Raw genomic sequence first — 22,858 nt, 5'->3', positions numbered from 1 at the left:
GACCTTGCCGGAAGGGGCGGGGATTTATCAGCAGGGCCACGCCCCCTTAAACCCCGCCCCCAAATCGCACACGGACCAATGGGCAGTGAGGGGGCGGGGCGCAGTGCGCCTTTGCCTCCCGATGGGGCGCGGCACCTTCCCGCGCTGCAGGGGAGGGGGTGGAGCCGGTGCCTTGACGTCAGCGTCACGTGTCCGGAGCGGGGCAGGCGGAAGCGGCTCCCGGTTCCGCTTCCCGGTGCGGCTGGCGGGACGGGCGGCGCCATGGCCGGTATCAAAGGTGCGCGTGGGGACGGCGGGGTTACCCTGGCAGCGGGGGCGGGATGACGCCCCTTCGGTCAGCCGCTTAGAACACGGCGCCTCTCCGCCGGGCGGGGCGTGGGCGCCGGAGCCGCCACCGGTATGGCCGCAGCCCAGGGGGAGGCCCGGTGCGGGGCCCAGGGAGGAGCGGGAGGGAGGAAGGAGCCGGAGACCCCGCTCCGCTCCACCGGGGTACTTTGAGCCAGCGTAGGAGGAGCTGGGCGGCCCGAGGAGCTGCCGGGTCCGGGGGGTGGGAGCGCTGTGTCGGTAGGGAGAACACGGGCGGTCCGGCCCCGGGTTAGGCTCCGGTGGGTGCTGGGCACAGCGCACTGAACCTCCGCATCCTGTCCGCTTCTGCTCTCCTTGCAGCCCTGATCAGCCTGTCCTTCGGCGGAGCCGTCGGCCTCATGTTCCTGATGCTGGGATGCGCCCTCCCCCAATACAAGTAACGTGCCCGTTACTTTCCTCGCGTGTCGGTAGTTGGGCTTTGCGAGCTGTGGGCTAAGAAGTACCGGGCATGGGGTGGAGTTTGGGTATTATTTTTTTATTACTATTATCTCAAAAGATTGAGGCGGCAAGAAAGGTTACCCAGGAGTTGATTCATTGTGAAAGTGAAGGTGACAAAAGTTAAACTGGTCCGGCTGCAAGCTCTGAAGGAACGCGCTGTCTGAACACACCTGCAGTGTTGTCCCTCTGTGGCAGAGAAACATTTGGCATCTCCTGGAGCAGAGAGGGAATTTCCATGGTTGGGGAAGTGTTGGTGTTCTCTGTGGGCACTCAGTGGCAGCTGTGGGTGGGTGGGTGTGGGTACCCCGTGCACTCCTGGCTGCTGACCACACCCGGTAATGGAGCGTCTGGAGTGAGTACAGCTGCTGTGCTTTCAGTCTGGTGATTCCTCCTGCCTCTTAGTTTCCAGGAGGTAATGAAGCAGTAGACCAGTAGAGCAAGAAGTTCATTCAGTCGGTGGCTTTGATCTTCTGCAAGTCAATGCTGACTTAACAGAAAATCTTCTAAAGCAGCTTGTTTAGTGTTAGATGAATGTAGAACATCCTGTTGGTAGTCCTGTTTATGGCTATGAATTGCAGTTCTCTGCATCTGTGAAGACCTTTCTTATGTCAGCTGCCTTCCCTTATAAACCCAGGGCTGGTGACTCAAACCCTTAGGAAGGAGTTGGTCACACAGTCAGCCTTCAAGCACTGTAACAAAGTTGTAATGAAACAATGTGTAGCTGCATTGGAGTGTGTGTGAGAAATCTGCTCTGGTGAACAAAAGATCCTGTGATTTTTGTAGGCTTTTTTTTAATAGTGTTCAGAGTAAAAAAAAAAAAAAGTTACCCCATGACTGCTGAGTGTTTGACTACTGGCTGAGGACTGCACACTGTTCCTGTATGTGTACTGAAAGCTTACAGGCAAAAATGTCATGAGACCTCTACAAAGGCATCTCTGTAATTCTCAAGTAAAGCTGGGAGGTTAAACTTGTGGGTTAAGCTCCTCTTGTGAGCTGGCATTGGATTTGGGCTTGCTTGGTGAAATCTTGCTTTATGAATATCCTGTCAGTGAGCTCTGCTGCCTCTGAGGTCAGCTGGAGCCACTCACAAACAGGGTCTGTTGGATTAATGTCTGGGTGTTCCAAGGAAAAGGATTTGCTGTCTCTGGCTTGTGTCTGTCTTTCCTGAACGTAGATGCTGGATGGGAAAAATGCCTTGCATGGATTTTAGGAAGAACAGGAATGAAACCAAGTTGATTTTAACTTTTCTTCTCCTTTCTTTTTCAGCCAGTACTGGCCACTGTTTGTTCTGTTTTTTTACATCCTCTCTCCTATCCCGTACTGCATAGCAAGAAGATTAGTAGATGACACAGATGCTACAAGTAATGCCTGCAAGGAGCTAGCAATATTTCTTACAACAGGCATTGTTGTATCAGCATTTGGGCTACCCATAGTGTTTGCGAGAGCACAACTGGTTAGTAATGTTTCAGTCTATTAATTTCTTTTTTTTTTTCTCCCTGAAAAACTTTGTTCTTTATGGTTTTATCACTGAAGGTAAAGCTCTCATGCACCGAGCAGCTTTTGTAGGTAAGTTCTTAAGATGCTTGCAATGGAAGCAATAAGAGTTCTTTTGGCAGGAAAAACTGATACTGGAAGCAGTAGCGTGGCAGAATGTCACGACTGCAAATTGCTTCATGTGGTCTTGGACTAAACCCTAACAGCCTATTTGCAATGAAGAGAAAATGAGATAGAAAATTGTGTGAGAACTTAGCAGGCAAATAACCAAATATAAAAGTGTCTAGTATACTTTGCAGGCAATTTGTGGAATAGTTTGGCCTAAAGAAGCATGTATAAGGGGTGCATTTTTGCACTCACTGTAAATGACACTGTTACTGTTTTAAACTCTGGAGTTATTACTTTTTTTCTAGTGGATGGCTTTTCACTAAAACCCTGTGAGAGATGACCTTGTTCGTGTGAATTTCAGAGTGCTACTAAGTCAAAAACCACAGAGTGTTCTCTCCTATAATCTTTTAAGCCAGGAACAGCTGAAAGGGTCAGTTTGAATGTCTTGCACCCTTTGACTCATCCACTTGCTCTCCTTGGAAAACATTCACCTCCCTTTTGTTATAGGGATTTGGAAGACCTGCATCCTTATATGTATTTTAAAGAAGTCTTATGACATGGTTGGCTAGTGTAGCTGAGCTGCAGAGGTGTTTGGTGCTGTTGCCTTGCCTTACTTTACTGGCTTTGGCTTACTTTACTGTTGCACCAAACTGGCTGTGCCTGCTGGGTGGCACTTTGGGCACGGGTGGAAGAAACTTGCCCTGCTGCTTTGGCTAACTCTGAATTGGTCGAGTCCTTTTTGGGTAAACCCAACCTTGCTGGCATAGCCACAAATGATGAGATGCCACCTTCTTTCATCACGGGCCTGTTGCTGGATTTTGTCTGTACCATGACATGAAGATGTTACCTTTTTTTTTTTGTCAGTATTCAGCTCAAAACCCCTCTAACTGACTTCCTCTTCTTCACAGATTTACTGGGGTGCTTGTGCGCTCGTTCTTACGGGGAACACGGTCATCTTTGCCACAATCCTAGGATTTTTCTTGGTCTTTGGCAGCAATGATGACTTCAGCTGGCAGCAGTGGTGAAAGGAAGATCAGAGAACTATGACAGGCATCTTGTCATGCAGTGGCCATCCATACAAATGGGAGAATGGGCAATAAGAGAAGTAGCGTAGCAAGCCTCTTGAGTATTCTAGATGCTCCTTTTCACCGTGTTTGTGTTGAGTGTTCTACTGTTGCTGACAGGGTTTCTACATTTTAATGAAGTGGAGAGATGATTGGTTTCATTTTTACCTATGGTATGTTTTTTAGGTACTCTCTCAGTTTAAAATTGACATCCTTCTGTCATGTGTTTATGTGAAGCTTTAAATCTGGAACAAGAACATTTAAACATGGTTTCAAAACAGGATTTAAAGTTTTGGGTTATTTATGTTAAGCATTAATACTATGTTTCAGGAAATGTTTTTGTTTCTCATATGCTGATTAAATTATACACAAGCTGAATGGAGGTAGGAGGTTGTGCACCTCCATTGTCAATTACCAGATCAGTGGATTGCTGCTGTATTTTAGCAGAGGCAAGGTGGGGCAGGGAGTACCAGTTGCAGATTTTTCTTCTGCCCATACCTCAAACTGGGTGATGAATGTTGATAGCCTTCATTTCAGGAGAAGGCAGAGGAGCAGGTGGGATTATTTGGGAGAGGTCCTAAATTTTAACACTGCTAGCACTTTTACCTGCTTTGTTACCAATTCATATGTGGCTGTGACATTCAAATACTCTGTAAATGTATTGATGCTATGACATACAAAACTGAAGTGTATTGTAGGGGAAGGGAAAATGATGTTTAAATTCCATTTTTAAAAATATCTTTTGAACTGTTTCTATTTATAAGCATTGTATGGTTTTGAACTTTTATGTCAGCTTTCTACTGCGAAGATGTAAAAATGTTCATTTATGGAACTACTGGTCTGTGTTAATTTGAATCATATACAGAGCTGTTTCCTCCTTCCCTTTTTAATTTATTTTATACATAGTATATATACATACAATAAAACAGCTTTTCAAATGTAGATGAAACCCTTTGTGTTAAGAATAATATTTTTTTTTCTTCCCCTCTTCACAATGCAGCTGAGGTGTGACTTTTTTGGAGTCACTGCCTGAACTGATTTCACTGACTTTTTAAGTTCTTAGGCACTGTTGGTTAATAGGATGTAACATTATGTCTGTAACTGTAGCTTGTGTTCTGTAAGATTTCACATGTAGCCTCCAATATTTATGACAGGTTTTCTGCATACCTCTCAATTGTCTGGGTTTTTAATTTAACTAAATCTGCCATTCCATCACAAGATAATTGATGAGTGCCAGGTAACCAGGTTTGATTGTATAACGTGCACTGATAAACTTGACCAAGCATACTTCTATATTTTTGTTCAGTTCTTTAAAAAGAGCCTAGGAAATTTACTGTGCATAATTAAAGGCTGATGATTGCTAAAGTTTTGCTTAATGGTGGAGCAGTATGCAGAGACACAAAACTGCAGGTCTTAGCTGTAGTATTTGTGCACCAATGTAAACAAAAAGTAAAGCTGGAATATTTGAAGTCTGATAGGAGGTGGTCAGTAGTTATGGAGAAAATATCCTTGAGGAATGGATACCAGCACGTAGGGGCAGCAGGGGTGTAGCCACCTGCACATACTGCTTTGTTCATGTTCTACTGTGTGTAAGAGATCAGTTTTATCCCTGCTGGTAGAGGAACAAATAGGTGCCAAGACCACAGTGCAGAAGCCCATCTATAGCAGATGGTCTTTCAGCCATATATAAGCACTTCACCAGGCTGCCTGCTGTGGTGACGATTGTTTGGAGGTGTGTAAAGGCTGTAGATTCATTCTTCATCACCTTTTTCAGTGAGACTTCTGTATTCCTGTCTCCAGCACAACAGATGCTTACAAACCAGTGGCTAAATTTGCAGTCCTTGTGAAGGTGGAATGCTTAGGACTTGTACTAATCTTCTGAAACTGTTACAAACTCGGTTTTGTTTGTTTGTTTGCTTTTTTTGTGGTCAGGAACTGTGTTTTCTTTTCCATTGCTGTGCTGCTAAGCCTGCTTCTCAATGTGATGCTACTCTGTATGGCTGGGCCATAGAGCTGACCATGTATGTGTTGGCAGTGCATTTCCTATATGTTAATTACAATGCAGTGTCACCTTTTGCTTGCACACTGGGTACGTGCAGTATTGCTCTGATTTACGAGCTAGACACTTGAGAGGTATGATCCTTCCATAATATATGCACTGAGGTAGTGTTGCCATCCTTCTAGAGGGAAAAACTTTGAATTTTCAATAGCAATCTTGAGATCTGTATGTTTACTCAAAAATACTCTAATAAATGAGTACTTTGTTTAAAGTATTAATTGTTGGGGTTTTGTTTTGTGTTGTTTTATTTTTTTTTTCCCATGGGGTTGTTCTTCCTGTTGAAGAGATGTGACCAGATTACTCAGTAGTCACTCAGTGAGTATTTGTGTTGTTTACCTTGGACTACTCTATAAAGAGCAGCTTGATTGTCTGGTGCTGCAATGTGCTCGTTTTGCTGGCCTCACATCTGCAGTTTCTCTTCAGTTTGTGTTTGAAGTCCAAATTCTGACACGCTGCTATTGTTATACAAAGTGGTCACCTTCATAACATATTCATAACTTTGTAATTTTTACTAAAAAAGACCAAGCTACTTAATATTTGTAATTGTTCCTGACATTTCAGAGACTTGAAAACTGGTGACTGATGGCAGTCTTTTAGAAGAAAGTTACTGGAATTGGCTGAAAATCCTTTTTTGAGGGGGGAATCACCCCCTTTCCCTTCCCCCCACACACTTTGGTCTTATCTGTTGATTTTTTTTAAAATTTATCATCAGAGACAAAAAAAGCGGGTTAATACATTAACATTAAAACCAAGTTATTTAGTTCAAATATTGGAAGACCCGAGCAATTTAGCCATAAGGAGGATGCTACAGCTCTGCACATTTGTTTTTGCTTTCATCAGAGCAAACTAAACCTGCAAAGGGTGGGTGTGTGATGAAGAAAATCCCATTCCACCTGCTCACCTGGGAGAGCGGGATGGGTAATGGCGGGGCGAGGATCTGGGGGCAGTGTGAAGGGGCTGGGGCGTGGTGGAAGGCTGCGGGGCCAGGTGTGAGGGAGGTGTGGGGTCAGGTGTGAGGGAGGTACAGGGTCAGATGTAATGGCGGTATGGGGTAAGGTGTGAGGGTGGTAGAGGGGCAGGTGTGAAGGTGATATGGGGTCAGGTGTGATGGCGGTGTGGGGGTAGGTGTGAGGGAGGTGCGGGGTCAGGTGTGATGGCGGTGTGGGGGTAGGTGTGAGGGAGGTGCGGGGTCAGGTGTGATGGCGGTGCGGGGGTAGGTGTGACGGAGGTGCGGGGTCAGGTGTGATGGTGTGATGGCGGTGCGGGGGTAGGTGTGAGGGAGGTGCGGGGTCAGGTGTGATGGTGTGATGGCGTGATGGCGGTGCGGGTTCAGGCGTGAGGACCGAGGTGCTGGGTGAGGTTTAGATGGCGGCGTGAGTCTCAGTGGGTGGGAAGGGCAGGAGGCCCTGGGGAAGGCGGGGCCCTGCGCAGCCCTTCGCTACGTGGCTGCTGGAGCGTGCGGCTCTTCCGCCTCCGGGGCAGCCGCCGTCCCCGCCCCTCTCTCCGCCGCCGTCTCCGTGTTTCTCCTCCCGGTTCCAAGATGGCGGCGGCGGCGGGCGGCGCGGGGGCGGCGGCGGCGGCGGGGCTGTGGAGCGAGGTGAACCGCTGCGGGCAGAACGGCGACTTCGCCCGTGCCCTCAAGTCCGTGAACAAGAGTGAGTGAGTGAGCGCCCCGGGGCCGCCATGTCGGCACCGGGCCCTACCCTCCCCTGCTCTGCCGTGGGGCCGCACGCCCCCGGGAGCCGGGGCCCCTCACGGACTCCCTGACCGCCCCTCCCTGACCCCCTGTTCGCCCCTCCCCGGATTCCGTGGCCCCCCTCCCCCGGGCCGGTGTCGTTCCCCATGGAGTCTGCGAGGGGCGGTGCGGTGGGGAACGGGGCTGGGAAGGGAATGGGGCGGGGGGGGGATCCGTGTGTCGGCTCCGTGCCCGGGATACGGCCATGGGCTCCTGGCGGCCCCCGGCAGGGTGCGAGGGGAGAGGCGCGAGGTGAATGCGGGGCAGCCGCCTGGGCCCCGCACCCGGACCGTGGGTTGCCCCTGTTGCATCGCGCAGCCCCAGGTGCGGGCCAAGGCTTCAGAGTCCACTCGTGGGTTTCCCCGCAGTTTTGGTCACGAAGGGACTGAGTGCTGTCTCCCAGGGAGCGGTGGTGATGTGCTTGACCCTGGGAGTCAGGGCTTGCTGGGGAGTGAGCGCACGCTGGGAGGTGTTGTTCTGGGAGTTTGGGGTGCAAAATGGGATTGCAGGAGAAGCCACGTTATGGCTAAAAGTTCCCTCTGCTGTTCGTAGGGATTCATCTCCTGTGTCATTAGATGTGAGAATTGGGATCATGTAAAAAAAAGAAAAAGAAATATGATAACTTGTGCCTCCCTGTTAGTTCTCCCTCACTGCCTTCCACTGGCAGAATTAGCATGCAGAGTGACCTCCTGTCTGGAGCCATCCTGTCCTATATCAGGTGCTTTTCTTCCTGTACACACTTTATAAGGCGCTCAGGTTTTGGCACTGTGCTCTCTGCTTGGAAGTGAAATGCCAATGGAAGGTTTGCCCAGGTGCCTACAGCTCCTTTGGTGCAGCTCTGTTCCAGGCATGTTAGCACAGTGGTCACTTTGGGTAAGTTCAGTATTCATACTGGACTCTATTATCTTGACAGAAGGTGTTTCAAGAGCTGAGCCAAAGCAAGCAATACCAGAACTCATTTAAATTAACATGACTGCCCTTTGTGATGGATTTTTTTCAACTGTAACAACGTGTGGCTCTGATAAAGCCTTAACATGTCTGATAATGAGTTAGATTGTTGTGTTGAAACTCATTTCTCCTCCAGTACTGCAGATCAGCAAAGACGATGTGACTGCACTTCAGTGTAAAGTAGTGTGTCTTATCCAGAATGGGAACTTCAAAGAAGCCCTCAGTGTAATCAACACCCACACTAAAGTGTTAACCAGGTCAGTTGCTTCTTGCTGTACTCTGCAAAACATGAAACCACAGGTCCTTGAGAAGCTGCTGCACATTCAGTGGGGGGGAAAAGTAGGCGGTAAAATCAAGAGCAAAAGATGCTTGGAGTCGTTGGGATTTGGCTTCTTAGGGAAACACTGATTTATTCTGGCTGTGAGAGGTGGTCTGGATGACTTTGAGACAGTCAAATCTTGCTGTTACTGTTGAAGGGATTGTCCCTAATTATTTTCAGCCACCTTCATGTGCTGATTCTGCTAGGTGACATGGCTGACCACCCTGACTGGTAAAAGGGAAGAGAACAGGCCTTAAGGAGGGAGTGAGAAGAGAGAAGTGAGAAGCCCTTGCTTGGGGGCAGCAAGCTATTGGCTTTGCTTGGCTGTATCACCACACTTGGGATCCTTTTCTTTGCCAGCCTGAAGGTGCTGCTTCACCTTTTGCATGGTACAGGCTCTTTGTGTGGGTACTCAAAACTAGGACCTTGGAGAGAGCTTGTGTTAGGGAACAAGTCAGGCTTCCCATGTGTGTCATTAAGCAGACTCTAATTTTCTTTGTAATAAAGATGCTCTTTGTGCAGTGATGAGAATGAAAATTGATACCCATGAACTGCCCAGCAGCAACATTTTTTTCTTTTGGATAATGCTTTTGTAAAGGAGCTTCCCAGAAAAGGGTGTTTTAGCATTAGTGTGATGAAACATCTCATTTATGTTCATATCTGAAAAAAAAATTACCTTATTCACAAATTCCTTTTTTCCTGATGCAAGTGGTTTATTTTCAGGTTTTTTAGTATATGGTGAATAGGAGGAGTAATTTCTTTACTGCAGAGTTGTCCCAAGAATTTCTTTAGCTTGGCTGTGCTTTGTGTCTCTCTGTATACTGCAGAGCAGAAGTGGTGATTCTTGTCTGCCTTGAAGTGATCCTGTCCTGCACTGAGGGTGACCCACTGCTTTGCTTCAATTCTTAATGCCATTTGTTTGGTTTCAGACTCTCTTAATCATTCAGCTGGACTAAGATAATTTTTATAGACCAAGAAATAACTGATGACAAGTGGCACCACTGATGAACTAAGGGAATCACTGATGAAGTTTCCTTTGGCTTACGTGGTAGCTCAGGGTGTAGGTGGAATTTAGTGTTCAATGCTGTGTTTTTTTGATAATGCTTCCCTGCTGGTGTGAGCTTGCTTTGAAGCCAGTTTTATTTTAACATCAGTATACCTTTTTGCTGCAGTTCTGCTGTGCTGGTATTTCAAAGCAGGTTAATGTTAATGTTGGCTTAGTGTCAGACTGTAGGAAGGACTGTGTTTTATACCATTCTTTTTTCTCCCTCTGTGTGAGTCAATTGTCTTTGCAAGTTTTCAGTGACAATCTTTTGCTGATGGTATGCCTTCTCCTTAAGAAGTACTCTCATAATGAAGTTTGGTATTGTTTTAGCTTTAAGAATTTGATTTGCATTATCAGTAGGAGGCAGGAACTGGGACAGGTGAAATGTTGTGTGTCTGGAAACACAAGAAAAATGAATCTCTTCTTTTGGGTGAAGTTTTGATATTCCTTCTCTGCTGAACACAAAGTAAGTTTTAAAGAGATTTTCAGTGCTCAGCAGATCCATAATTCAGTAATCTGGAGTCATGTGCTCACCTCTGGTGTTTCGCTTTTGGGGCATTTAGCAGTCTGTGACTAATTAGGGCTGCTGAAGTGTGTTCAGGTGGGTGAATGCTGTTGAGTGAAGACTGCTTTCAGCCTTTGTCTTATCTCTGCAGTGACATTATTGCCTTTGAGAAGGCCTATTGTGAATACAGGCTGAATCGTATTGAAAGTGCTCTCAAGACCATTCAGAGTGCCAGTCAGCAGACAGACAAGCTGAAGGAGCTTTATGGACAAGTGGTAATTACAAGCTTTTCTTCCTGGTGGGAGTTTCATATGCTGGATGCCTTGCCCCTCCTCTAACCTGGGGCAAGTATGGGGACAGAATTTCTTTCTCTGCCTTGAAGGTAAGGAGAAGTACAGTTCCCAGCTGTTTGAAATTCTGTGGAGTTCCAGTCACCTGTTGCTGGAGGCAGTTGTCATCTTATTGCCACTGAGCCAAACATTATATTTGTGACTTCCTTTCCCTTTGTGGGTCTGACCTGATAATAACCATCTGGCCAAGGGGATGGAGGATGCAGGAGAGATGATGAGGTTTACTTGTGGTCGAGTCATGTGCTTGCTTTAGATGACTGCCCAGGAATGGTTTGTGGGACCTGGAATCTCAGTCATTAGATGTGAAGCAGAAAAGTTGCATTTCTTCTCTATTTTTCCCGTGGTTAATCAGGACAGTTTTGTGGAGAATTGGCTGTCTTCTCTCAGCTGCATGAAAGACCTTTCATTTAATCTCTGTGTCATAGAGAGGTGATCTAATCTGGAAGAAGGTTGTTTGAGGACAAAACTGTCTCTACTGCAGCTTTTAAAGAGGCTGTTTTAGGATTAAGAACTGTGCCATTTGTGAGCAGGTCTCTGGTGTGGCATTGCTTGAGTCCTTGCACATGTAAACTGTAGGTGCAAATGTTAGTAATGTTCAGCTTAAAACATCTGATGCTCTGCTGCTGCCAGTCTTTGGGGAGGGAGTAAAAAACCTGTAGTTGGTAGGATAGGTGTGGAAATATTACTCTGGAGGCTGATCCCTTCTCTTCCTCAGCTGTACAGGCTGGAGCGCTACGACGATTGTCTGGCTGCCTACAGGGACCTCATCCGCAACTCCCAGGATGAGTATGAGGAGGAGAGGAAAACCAACCTCTCTGCTGTGGTGGCAGCACAGAGCACCTGGGAGAAGGTGATGCCAGTAAGTAGGCGTATGTGCACGTGAAAGTGTGAGTCAAGGAATAAAGGGTACGGAATCACTGATATTTAACAGGATAGAAATGTGTTCCTGTCTCTTAATGGCTTCTGAGTGGCTCGAAGGTCATACAGTGGTTTCCCCTGCATGGAGGAATAAATGCTCTTGCTGTCCATGAGCTGTAAGTCACCTTTCATCTCTGGGAGTCTGGTATTAGTAGATGTCACAGCAGAGCAGGAAGTGTATCTCTGTAAGCCTGTATTAGGCAGGACATCTGTGATGAGTAGCACTTTGCTCTGTCTCATTACCCTCTTGCTCAGGGTAAAGCTAACTGCCTGGCTCACCCAGCCATGCTTTGGGAGTATGTGTTTCAATGAGCTGTGCAGATTGCAATGTTCTCATTTTATCAGAAATGTTTGTCTTTGGAGGTGTGCACAGCACGCTCAGCTTTTTGTTCAGTGCTGTGGATCTACTTTGTAGTTCTCTAGAGTTCTTACCTGCCCTCTTCCAGCAGCTTAAGTGGTCCCCAAGTTCAGGTTGGAGGTATTTTTGCTGCTTTGTCAATTGTTTCTTTGCTGTGCAATCTGAGGGAAGATCCTTTGCTGTGACTATTTGGCAGGTGCATTTCTGCTGTGGTTTAACCCCAGCCAGCAACTAAACACCACACAGCCCTTCCCTCACTTTCCTTTCAGTGGGATGGGGAAGAGAAAGAAGATAATAACAGCAACAACAACTGTAATGGTAATAGTAGTAGTGATGATGAAATAATACACAAAACAAATGATGCACAGCACAATTGTGCATCACCTGCTGACTGATGCCCTGATGTTTCTTGAGCTGAGGCACCCTCCAGGCAGCTCCCCTTAGTTTACATTTGGAGCATGATGTTATATGATTTAGGATATCCCTTTGGCCAGCTTGGTTTAGCTGTGCCACTTCCCAGATTCTTGCTTGCAGGGCATGAGGAGCTGAAAAGTCCTTGGCTAGTGTTAAGCACTACTTAGCAAAACATCACTGTGTTATCAACATTGTTTACATACTAAATCCAAAATACAGCACTATACTAGCTGCTAGAAATAAGTTTATCTATATTCCATCTGAAACCAGGACAATGCCCTTTTAAAATTGCCTCTAAGTTTATTTTGCAAGAAATGGTTTACATGTACATGAGAAATATAGTTTGTTTTGTATCTATACAGGGATCTGTATAGCTCAGTTGGTGTTTATACAGTGTTAAATTTGCTTTTCATACTAGGAGGACTTGGGCCTTCGAGAAGCTACCTATGAACTGTGTTATAACAGTGCATGTGCATTGATTGGGCAAGGAAGGCTGAATGAAGCAATGAAAAAGCTACAGAAAGCAGAAGGTAAAACCATGGTGAGGTGAGAGGGAAGCCTTGCATGATAGAAGTAGTTACTTGCTCTCTATAGGTATGCTTAATCAGAGAGAAGGAGGTTTTGAGAATTTCTTGTTCGTGGATGGTTCCTGACAGGACTGGTGTTCTTGTAGAAGTGTTCCTCTGCAGCTTTTTTCCAGAGCCATGTGGCATGTACCACGTCCTGGCTCTCTTACAGCCCCCTGATTGGTTTTCAGTGCCTTTGAGCAGCTTTTTGAAGTAGGATGTAGACATGAGTGTAAGCTCTTATCAATAAGCACAAAGTGTTTCATCTGTTCTAACTCCTCATTTTGTTAATATATGTATCTATATAAATATATACTATAAAAAAACCCAGAAATAATTCATGGTCTGAATTAGATAGTAAATTAGTATAAGTGATTACATGAGGGTTTTGTGAAGATTTTTTTTCTCTGTGGAGTGGGTGATTTTGTGTGTGTTTTTAAAAAAAGGAAATGACTGGGGAGCAGAAGAATTAGTTTCTTTCTGATCTAATTGCTCTTGCAATTACTAGTTAATAATAAATTAATATGATATCCATAAAGTAGGTCAGTTCTGTCCCGATTTCAGTGACAGAATAGCAGTTCTCTCATATAACTGATTTATTAAGGATGTGTAATTTGAGCCTATGTGCTGTGCTAAGAGTCCTTTGGAGAGCAAAATAAGTGGTATTCAGGTGAGGTATATCAGAAAGTTAAGAAGTGACTGGTATCTGTATTGAAAACTGATGGACTGCTGCCACCATAAAGGGTGTTGTAATCTGAATTTTGCATGCTTGAAGCACTTAAAATAACTCCCAAGATGGTGAGCAGTTGCAGCTGAGTGATCTCTATGGAAAATACCAGGAGTTAGGAGTTAGGTTTAAGAACATTTCTGCCCAGAGGAAAATGTGTGTGACTGCTCTCAGAAGGCAGTGCTGGGAGAGACAATGTTTCCTGTGCATTTGGTATTTCTGTATCATCTAGTCTTTTCCCTCATGAGCAGTCCCAACAGTCATCAGACTTGTGGTCAGATGCAATGCTGCAAAAGTTTCAGGGATGCATGAAAAAAGTAGATGCTCCTCCATGCCTTTAGGACTTTTAAACTTCTTTTTTTCCTCCTCTAAATTGTGTTCTTCAATTATTTTTTTTCTTTCTAGAACTGTGCCGCCAGTCGCTGTCAGAAGACTCTGTAAGTTCTTGATGTTGTTCTGGAAAGTGTTTGCTTTGCACCAGCATGAATGAGGGTGCAGTCATCAAGGGTGCTGCAGGTAGCCAGGTGGTAGCCAAAGCTGCTGTGCAGGGTTGCCCAGCAAGACTTGCCCCTGCTGCTGGTACCCACTGGTGTGGCTGGGGCAGCAGCTGTGGTTGTTGCAGAAGGGTAGCTAACACTGCAGGCTGTTTGCTGAGGTTCTCCTTGCACAGCTGACTGAGCTGGTACAGGCAGGATGGGTACGGGTTGTCTGAGACCACCCCGTGGCCCACCCCCTGCTGTGGATCAGCATGCTGAGTGGGTGGTGGGAAACCTTGGCTCAAGCAGATGGACTCATTCAGCACACAAATTAAGGGTATCTTCAGGTTCTTGTAAGAGAAGGTGAACCTTTCTTTTCTCCTGGTTTAACCTGAATATGCTTGTATTTGTGCTGTGACTACAACTGTCACCTCTCATAGCTGGGGTACTTGGTTCCTGATACTGCCCAAGAGAGCTCATAGACGTTCGCCAGCAGAATGCTGAAGCCAGGGGAGGAGAGGTGAGATGACAGCATTTTTCTTTTTGCCTCATTTTCCTTCAGGATGTGACAGAAGAAGACATTGAGGCTGAACTGGCCATTATTCATGGTCAGATGGCTTATATCATGCAACTGCAGGGTCGTACAGAAGATGCTCTACAGCTCTACAATCAAATAATCAAGTTGAAGTAAGGGCTTTGCTAAAACAAAGTCTTGGTCTTCTCTTTGTAGAGAGACCATTGTTTATTAACAATGTGCTTTTTGCTTCTTTTGTTGGCAGGCCAACAGATGTAGGACTGCTTGCTGTCATTGCAAATAACATCATCACAATTAACAAGGTACAGAATTACCTTGCTGCTTTCAGTGTAGTTACTCAGCCTGCTTCTCTTTTTCTGTGGAGAGAAGGGGGATAACCAGGAAAGGCTTATCCCTAAGCAGTAGTTAAATCTTCTACAAGGAATGTAGTGATGTAGTGGAATCTTCTTGTGATGTGTGATTTCCCCCAGGACCAAAATGTCTTTGACTCAAAGAAGAAGGTGAAGCTGACCAATGCAGAAGGTGTTGAGCATAAACTCTCCAAGAAACAGCTCCAGGCCATTGAATTCAACAAGGCTTTGCTGGCAATGTACACGAACCAGGTAGGGGAAACTGATCTGCACTAAGTAGCTACAGATTTACTCCACTGGAGTTAGGCTGGGCAAAACCAGATATGCAGCTGTTCTGTGTCAGAAGACCACTTGGTTTTAGGCATGTAAATGAGGAGACAAAAAAAAGATCCCTAAAAGAACAGCTAGCCAGTTGTGTAGGGACTTGAGTGCTGCTGTAGGGAGGATGGTGTGGAGATGATGAGAGGACCGAAGGGATGCTGGGGGTGGTGTCTGAAGTGCTTCTAAGGGGACTTGTTTCTCTGTACCCGTTTTAGGGAAGCCATCACTAGCTTCTCTCCTTAGCTACAACTGGTATGTGAACCCTGTGCTAGGTGCTTGCAGAGGCTGAGAAAGGGGTGTTCTCTCTTCCCACTCTTCAGGCAGATCAGTGCCGCAAGCTGTCAGCAGGTCTCCAGTCACAGAGCCCAGAGCATCTCCTCCCAGTGCTCATCCAGGCAGCCCAGCTCTGTCGTGAGAAGCAGCATGCAAAGGCTGTAGGGCTTCTGCAGGTAGGTTGAGAAAATACTGCTTTGGCCAACCTCTGTTTATGTTAAACTTTGGCTTGGCATTCTTGTGTGCTGTTTCCCTTAGTTTGTTTTGTCTGGTTTAAATTTTCAGGGTTGTCTGTGCTTATTTTCTCTTGGTTTAATGCTGCTGAAATGCATTTGCACCCAACTGAACAACTTTGCTTTTAAAGGGAAATAGTTCCCTTGCACCTCTGGTTTTTATGTTTAGAAAGTTGCAGTAGACCTCTGGAGTAAGCACTGGGCTCTGCTGCTCTGCTTGCAAGCAGTTTGCATCAGCCTCCTTTTTGGGTGGAGTGAGTGGCCTGAGATGGAAATCTAAGGGGGTGATGAGCACTCCTGGGGCCCTCTTCTGCTGTGTGCTGAAGCCTGCCTGTGCTGGAAAGCTTCCTTTGGCTCTTGCCAGCTTGCTGTAACTGAGCATGAGATGTGATTCACTAGAGCAGCAGCCTGGTGCCCACACACATTGAATTGTTTTTCCCTCTGACTCAGGACTTTGCAGACCAGCACCCTGCCAATGCTGCTGAAATCAAGCTGACGATGGCCCAGCTAAAAATTGCTCAAGGTATCCAGTGTTCTCCTTTGTTGGGGATTGTCTGCACATGATAATGTTACAAGGGGTGAGAAGAAGAAACTTCAGGGTGATCTTTGCTGCAGTCACTGTTCTGTCAAGGGTATAGAGGACATCTGCTTTCAGTCAGATATTCTATATATTGCTATGGCTGGACAATGCTCATAGCTTAATGTCTGGATATTCAGGTTCCACAGATCCCTGGCAGAGATGTCCACAGTCTTTGTAAATAATAAGACTGAATCTGTTGTGGGGTAGGATGGTGTTGGGAGCAGTGTAGGGCTCCCTGATGGTCCTGTTCCTGTATGCAGTTGTGCACCATAGAGTTACTGGTGAAAGAGAAGACCCTGCTTGCACAAGCTCTCATGAACCCTTGCAGGATGTGGCAAGGGCAGAGAGGTCCTATGTGTGGAGAGCTATCCTTTATTCTTGGAAAATGGAGAAGGTGTTCTGAGAAGGAGATCATTATGTCCACATTGTTTACAGTTGGTTGGAAGCTCACTGTCAGGGTGAGGTGTTACTGTGCAGCTCAGAGTATGTTCCTCCCTGGGTCTCTTTTAGGCAGTGTTACCAAAGCCTGCATGATCCTGAGGAGCATAGAAGAGCTGCAGCACAAGCCTGGTATGGTAAGCAAAACTCAGTCTGAACTGTGTGATGTTTTTTCCCTTGTAGCACAGCTGTGTACTGTCTGGTCCTTGATGCCTCTTCCCTGTGGTTTTGGCTCACCTGAGTGTCTGCAAGGAGTCTGAGCCCATCTTCCTTGAGCCCATGTCCTTGTCTTGGACAAAGGTGGAATTATAAGTTGCATCAGGTGTCCTGAACTTAAGTCACAGAAGTACTCTGCCTGTTAGCAGAGATGCTCTCTGCCTATATTCCTATTCTCTTTGTAATCCCTCAGACCTGTGTACTGCCTGAATTTACTTGCATAGCATAACTGGAGCAGCTGCTTCCCTGGTATGTACTGTTGGGAAGTTTTGAAGCAGCTTAAGGATAATAAGTGTTAGGGAGAAAGTGCTGGATGTTCCTTCTGGACAGCATCATCCTGGTCTGCACCATGTCTATATCTGCTATTGAGAAGATCTTGATGAGCTTGAAAATGCTTGAGGGTACAGTGTAAGCATCTTGAGCAGAGTATGATAGTTACAGGTGTGTTCCAGTTGCAAATATCAGTGGTGAAAGTAATTTCTGAGGAAGTCAGCAATACCAGCTCCTTGCCCTGAGTCACCTCGTGTTGTGACTGGGTTATACACAAACATGTGCTGTCTGTATCATCTCTTCAGTGCTGCTTTGTCTTTTCATGGGTCTTGGGGTAGAGAATGGGGGAAGAAAAATGTTTTCCAGTGAAACTGTCCCGTAGCAAACAAAGAAAGTACCAAGACAAGAAGGTTCTTTCTATGAATGCAGTGTCAAGTTTTTACCATAGGAGAAGGATTGGAGGGGACATTTCTTTGGGAGGGACCTATGTAGGAAGGGTTCTTCTGGACACCCTGCCTGTTTCCACAGCTTGTTTTTAGGGACAGGGCAGAAAGCTCACACTGCCCCTGCTTTTAGGAATTTCCTTCATTTAACTACTGACTCTGGCTATAGACAGCTTGTGTGAGGATCTGCTTTAAGCTGCTTTTGCATGTTTGCAGGTGTCTGCTCTGGTGACAATGTACAGTCATGAAGAGGACATAGACAGTGCAATTGAGGTCTTCACACAGGCTATCCAGTGGTATCAGCAGTTCCAGGCAAGTCAAACCACAGGAGCACAAGGATTTGTCTCAGTCTTTTCTAGCTAGTCCAACTCAGTTTCTCCTGCTGATGCATACCCCCAGCAGCTCGTCCAGCTGGGGATTTGGAGACCTATGAGCTCCTGTTATGTAAGAGTTCATTTTAGAACTATTCCAGTATTTCAGATGCATCACAAACAGGGAGCAGCAGCTCCTGTCTGTTGGTAGAATGGGGGTGCAGTGGTTGCCCAAATGCAGCAATCATTCCTTTTCCCTGGTCAGAAAGCATCGTGGAGCAGCAAGCTGTCTTGTCCCAGGCAGTTCACTCCTTGGAGTGAAAAGGTGATCTGCTTTCTGTATGACAGGGTGCTAAGTCAGGTCTTGGGGGTCAGCCCAGCTAGGGTTGGGCTCCATGCTCTGATAATGAGGGAAGTAATTATGGCTGCTGTGTCTTTCAGCCAAAGTCTCCTGTCCATTTGTCACTGATAAGGGAAGCTGCCAACTTCAAACTAAAGCATGGCAGGAAGAAGGAAGCAATCAGTGACTTGGAGGAACTCTGGAAGTAAGTTGGGTGTTTGCTGAACAGGTCTCCACCCAGAGACCTCTCTGAGCTCTCTGGGGCCAGGCAGTGCCTGACAGTGTTGACTGGTGGGCAGCTGTCCTGTAGAGTTGCTTTTTCACAAGGGCTCCAATGCAAAGCCATATTTTTTAAGGAGAGGAGATCATTCATTTCATCAATAGCTGATGTTCAGTTGAAAATCTGGTCCCAGAGGTCTTTTGTGTGCATTGAAGGTTGCTTTGGGGACTGGGATGCATAATTTTTCCTAGTGCTGCATGAGCTATGGATGTCTAGGATTTAGTTTTTATCATGTAATATATGGGACTTTTTTTGAGGGACTGTTAGTTTGACTTTGCTGCTGGGACCTGGGGGATTTTCTTCTTTCATTGCCTGCTTCATGACACTGTGGAGATGCCTGCTACCTCCTTTTGTCCACACCAGTGATGTTTGGTGATGTGCTCTGGAGGAGATCACAGACACGTGCTTGTCTCCACAGACAGCAGCTGTGCTGCAGCAGCACACACTGCACTGTGATACCAGCCTTTAGGATGAGTCTGTACCTTGGTAACTTTGTTCTTTTTTTTCCCCCCATTATAAAGGCAAAACCCAAAAGATGTGCACACTCTGGCACAGCTCATCTCTGCCTACTCCCTGGTGGACCCTGAAAAAGCTAAAGTGTATCCTTTTGATGGTGGTACCAAAAAAATGAAAGATGTATTTAGGCATTGCTCTTGGGCTATAGCTGTGTGGGGAATTCAGACTCAGTCTCACCTGAGGAAAGGAAAGGAATATTTCCAGAACAGTTGCATATCCAGGCCAAGTTGTCTGGAGCTATATTACTTGTCTAATTGGTTTGATTACTGTGGCATCCCAGGACTCTTTTGTCTTTGGCCTCCTTCTCTCAGAGAATTGATAACTTAAGACTAGGTGGAACCAAAAATAGGAGCTTCTACATTTCTTCTAATGGAATCTTAAGCGTGTGGTAGTAATGCAGAGCTGTGCCTAATAAAACTTAGCACAAAGATCTCACTGACCTAAAGTACTAGTTTTACATACTGCTTTTGCCACCCTGACCAGCTTTCAGAGGAAGTTGCTGCATCTGTCCCTATACCAAAGAAGGGGAAAATGAGGCAGATGGTGAATTAAACAGCTCATCTCAGCTTTTATAGTAAGCTGGTAAGAGAGCTGGAATTAGCCCCAGAGGCATGTCTGGTCTCTGCATTTCAAACATGCCAGATTTGTTCATGCTGAAGTTGCCAGTTGCTATCTGGACAAATCTAGATGTTTATCTTCTTGCTTGCTGGTTTGCATCCCTGAACCCTTCCCTTGCAGTCTTAGCAAACACTTGCCTTCCTCAGATGCCATGTCATTGAAAGTGGATGTTGATGCACTGGAGAACTCCCATGGAGCAACCTATGTTCGGAAGAAAGCTGGGAAGCTGACTGGAGACAACCAGCAAAAGGAGCAAGGGTAAAGTGGGCTGCAGGGCCTCTGAGGTGCTCGTTCTTTGGGGTGGCACAAGAACCACACTTGGTGTGGTGGGGGCATTGCTGTAGAAGGTGGTATAGTGGAAGGGGGAGCCTGTTGTTTAAGTGCAAGAAACTTCAAGCAGACCCAGTTTTGAGAGAGAATGGGAATCATAGAATCATAGAATTGGCTGGGTTGGAAGGGACCTCATAGATCATCGAGTCCAACCCTTGAACCACTGTTGTGGTTTCTAGACCATGGCACTGAGTGCCACATCCAGTCTCTTTTTAAATATCTCCAGGGACGGAGAATCCACTACTTCCCTGGGCAGCCCATTCCAATGCTGGATCACTCTCTCCGTAAAGAAATTCTTTCTAATATCCAACCTAAACCTCCCCTGGCACAACTTAAGACCATGCCCTCTTGTCTTGTTGAAAGTGGTTTGGCAAAAGAGCCCAACCCCCCCCTGGCTCCAACCTCCTTTCAGGGAGTTGTAGAGAGCGATGAGGTCTCCCCTGAGCCTCCTCTTCTTTAGGCTGAACAGCCCCAGCTCCCTCAGCCTCTCCTCATAGGGACTGTGCTCGAATCCCTTCACCAGCCTGGTTGCCTATGGCTTAGCTTCTTCCATACCCAGTTTTTAGTTGACATTTGTGCTGTGTCAGTGCTGTGTCACAGCAGCTGTTTCCTTTCTTGCTTTTCAGACAAGGAGAAGTGAAGAAGAAGAAGAAAAAAAAGAAGGGTAGGTTGCCTTTCCTAGTTTTGGACCTGGCATAGCTCCAGGGAGCTCACCAAATTGTTAGTTCAAATAGCCAGCCTCGAGCTCCCCAAGAGCTGGAGCCCTTTACTGAGGCTGGGTCCCTGCCAATCCAGACCTCAATGCTAACTTGTTTGGATGCGGCACTTTTCCACAGAAGTGGGAGTACCACCCTGATGGGATGGTGTGGATATCTGGGCTCCTTGTGCTTCCTGGCTGCTAACATCACCTGCGTATGCTTTGGTGATGGCTCTGCAGTGTGTGAGATGCCAGTCTCATTTCCCTGCCCTGGGTGTTCTGCAGGAAAGCTGCCTAAGAACTACGACCCCAAAGTGACTCCTGACCCTGAGCGGTGGCTCCCGATGCGAGAGCGTTCTTATTACCGTGGAAGGAAGAAGGGCAAAAAGAAGGATCAGGTTGGCAAGGGGACTCAGGGTTCAACCACAGCTGGCTCCTCTGAACTGTAAGTACCCATTTTGCAGGGATTGATGTGAGGAAACTCTAGGGTGGCTGGAAGGGCTGCATTTTTACTGCTTTTCTCTAAATCTGTCACCATGCCAACCATGGGTAGCACAAGTGAAACTGTACTTTGGCACTTGCACCTTCTACCAGCTGCTCTTCCCTGAGATCCCTATGGGTTGCTGAAAACCAAAATGATACAATAGGCATGCTTGAAAGTGCCAGCATGCAAATAGAATTCCTACAGTCTTGTTTTCCTACAGTGTGTTTTCCTTAGGTATGATGATGACATGACTCTGCATGTTTTCTCTTGAGCTATTTGCTTTCGAGTCTTTCAGTGCCTGGAGAACCTTTACCCATGATTTAGGAAAACACCATAGTTCCTTCTAAGTTTGAAACTGATTATTTGAGCTGGAATCAGGGTTTACCACTGGGTGTGAGGCCCGGCAGCAAGGTGGTAACTTGCCAGTGCTGTCTGTTTATCTTGACAGAAGCATGAAAAGCCTTTTGTGGCACTGTTGTCTTGAGCAGCATTTGCAAGGAGAGCTGGAACAAAAGTGCCTTTGTGGTTAAGGGTAGAGGAAAGATGTTAGGTTTGCACTGCCTGAGCATGGGGGCCTGGAAGGAGCATGAGCTGCCACGTGTCTATTCAGAAGTTAGCCTTACTTTTGTGGGCTTACACTGTCTAGTGAACATCTGTCAGAAGGTGATTGCCTGCCCTTTGAGACGTGTTCCCATCATCCAGCAGCCCTTCTATATATCTTACAGCTTATTTAAGATCTCTGTGCATGAGTGTGCTCCCACATAATGTGATCTAATGCTCTCTTATGGGGCAGCTGCTCTTTTTTGCTGTCAGTTCCCTGCGGTAGTGCCACATCTTGCAGGTGTCTGTGACCCCATGTGGTATCTCCTTGTCTCCCCTTCCCTGCAGGGATGCCAGCAGGACTGCCAGCAGCCCACCTACCTCCCCTCGTCCCGGCAGCGCTGCAGCTGTATCAGCCACAAGTAATGTCATCCCCCCCAGGCACCAAAAACCTGCTGGTGCCCCGGCCACCAAGAAGAAACAGCAGCAGAAAAAGAAGAAGGGGGCTAAAGGAGGGTGGTAAAAATCAGGATGTGTAACCTCTCTCCCTCAACAGGTGATGCTGGTTGCAGAATAAAGGTCAGAAGCAAGTGCTGCTGAAAGACTCTTGGTGTCAAGGGGTTTGTCCTGCCTGTAGGTGGTCTGGGGGAGGTGGGCTTTTCACAGACGACCATCAACAAGACAAGAGGACACAGTCTTAAGTTGTGCCAGGGGAGGTTTAGGTTAGATATTAGAAAGAATTTCTTCACGGAGCGGGTGATCAGGCATTGGAATGGACTGCCCGGTGAGGTGGTAGATTCTCCGTCCCTGGAGACATTTAAAAAAAGACTGGATGTGGCACTCAGTGCCATGGTCTAGCAACTGCTCCGGTGGGTCAAGGGTTGGACTAGATGATCTCTGAGGTCCCTTCCAACCCGGCTAATTCTATGATTCTATGATTCTATGTGGCTGCTCAGCACATTTGCCCCCACTTAGGGTCTGCATCTGAGTTTGATGGCAATACCCTAATAACAAATCTGTTCACATTGCCAAGTATTTAAAAGATGTGTATTAATCAAGAACCTCTTGAAACATAGTTTTATGCTTTTCCTGCATATATTAAGGCTTCCAGAAGATCTGTCTGACAATATCTCTATCATATGCATGATGCAAACAATCTTCTGTGTCTCATCCAAGCCAGCCATTGACCACCT

General features: G+C 46.4%; 2 protein-coding genes across 3 annotated transcripts; both read left to right on the top strand.

The window, feature by feature from the left end:
- Positions 1–180: 180 nt before the first annotated feature.
- On the top strand, positions 181–5,737 carry LEPROTL1 (leptin receptor overlapping transcript like 1). Its single transcript, XM_030450165.1, has 4 exons — positions 181–277; positions 667–742; positions 2,071–2,257; positions 3,315–5,737. The coding sequence occupies exons 1-4, from the start codon at positions 262–264 to the stop codon at positions 3,429–3,431; spliced, it is 396 nt and encodes a 131-aa protein (XP_030306025.1). The 5' UTR covers positions 181–261; the 3' UTR covers positions 3,432–5,737.
- A 1,267-nt stretch (positions 5,738–7,004) lies between these two features.
- Positions 7,005–22,270, top strand: SRP72 (signal recognition particle 72). 2 transcript variants are annotated; one of them, XM_030449980.1, is made up of 19 exons: positions 7,005–7,184; positions 8,349–8,469; positions 10,233–10,356; positions 11,147–11,290; positions 12,540–12,651; positions 13,820–13,851; positions 14,453–14,577; positions 14,670–14,727; positions 14,896–15,027; positions 15,417–15,545; positions 16,053–16,125; positions 16,693–16,757; positions 17,766–17,861; positions 18,302–18,405; positions 19,002–19,079; positions 19,735–19,872; positions 20,571–20,608; positions 20,927–21,086; positions 22,014–22,270. In XM_030449980.1, the coding sequence occupies exons 1-19, from the start codon at positions 7,070–7,072 to the stop codon at positions 22,186–22,188; spliced, it is 2,019 nt and encodes a 672-aa protein (XP_030305840.1). In that variant the 5' UTR covers positions 7,005–7,069; the 3' UTR covers positions 22,189–22,270. The 2 variants fall into 2 exon arrangements, with proteins under 2 accessions (XP_030305840.1, XP_030305841.1); XM_030449981.1 differs by lacking the exon at positions 7,005–7,184 and adding an exon at positions 7,346–7,390.
- The last annotated feature ends 588 nt before the right edge of the window (positions 22,271–22,858 follow it).

The sequence above is a fragment of the Calypte anna genome, chromosome 4A (assembly GCF_003957555.1).
Source record: "Calypte anna isolate BGI_N300 chromosome 4A, bCalAnn1_v1.p, whole genome shotgun sequence".
In the NCBI taxonomy this organism is placed as follows: domain Eukaryota; kingdom Metazoa; phylum Chordata; class Aves; order Apodiformes; family Trochilidae; genus Calypte; species Calypte anna.
The sequence above is the reverse complement of the archived record's forward strand: the minus strand, read 5'-3'. Positions and strand labels throughout refer to the sequence as shown.

Excerpts from the sequence above, each read along its gene's own strand:
- LEPROTL1 (XM_030450165.1), top strand. Across the intron at positions 743-2,070 it reads TGCGCCCTCCCCCAATACAA|CCAGTACTGGCCACTGTTTG; the intron begins GTAACGTGCCCG and ends TTTCTTTTTCAG. Across the intron at positions 2,258-3,314 it reads TGTTTGCGAGAGCACAACTG|ATTTACTGGGGTGCTTGTGC; the intron begins GTTAGTAATGTT and ends TCTTCTTCACAG.
- SRP72 (XM_030449980.1), top strand. The coding sequence starts at position 7,070 with ATGGCGGCGGCGGCGGGCGGCGCGGGGGCGGCGGCGGCGGCGGGGCTG. Across the intron at positions 12,652-13,819 it reads AAAGCTACAGAAAGCAGAAG|AACTGTGCCGCCAGTCGCTG; the intron begins GTAAAACCATGG and ends TTTTCTTTCTAG. Across the intron at positions 15,028-15,416 it reads TGGCAATGTACACGAACCAG|GCAGATCAGTGCCGCAAGCT; the intron begins GTAGGGGAAACT and ends CCCACTCTTCAG.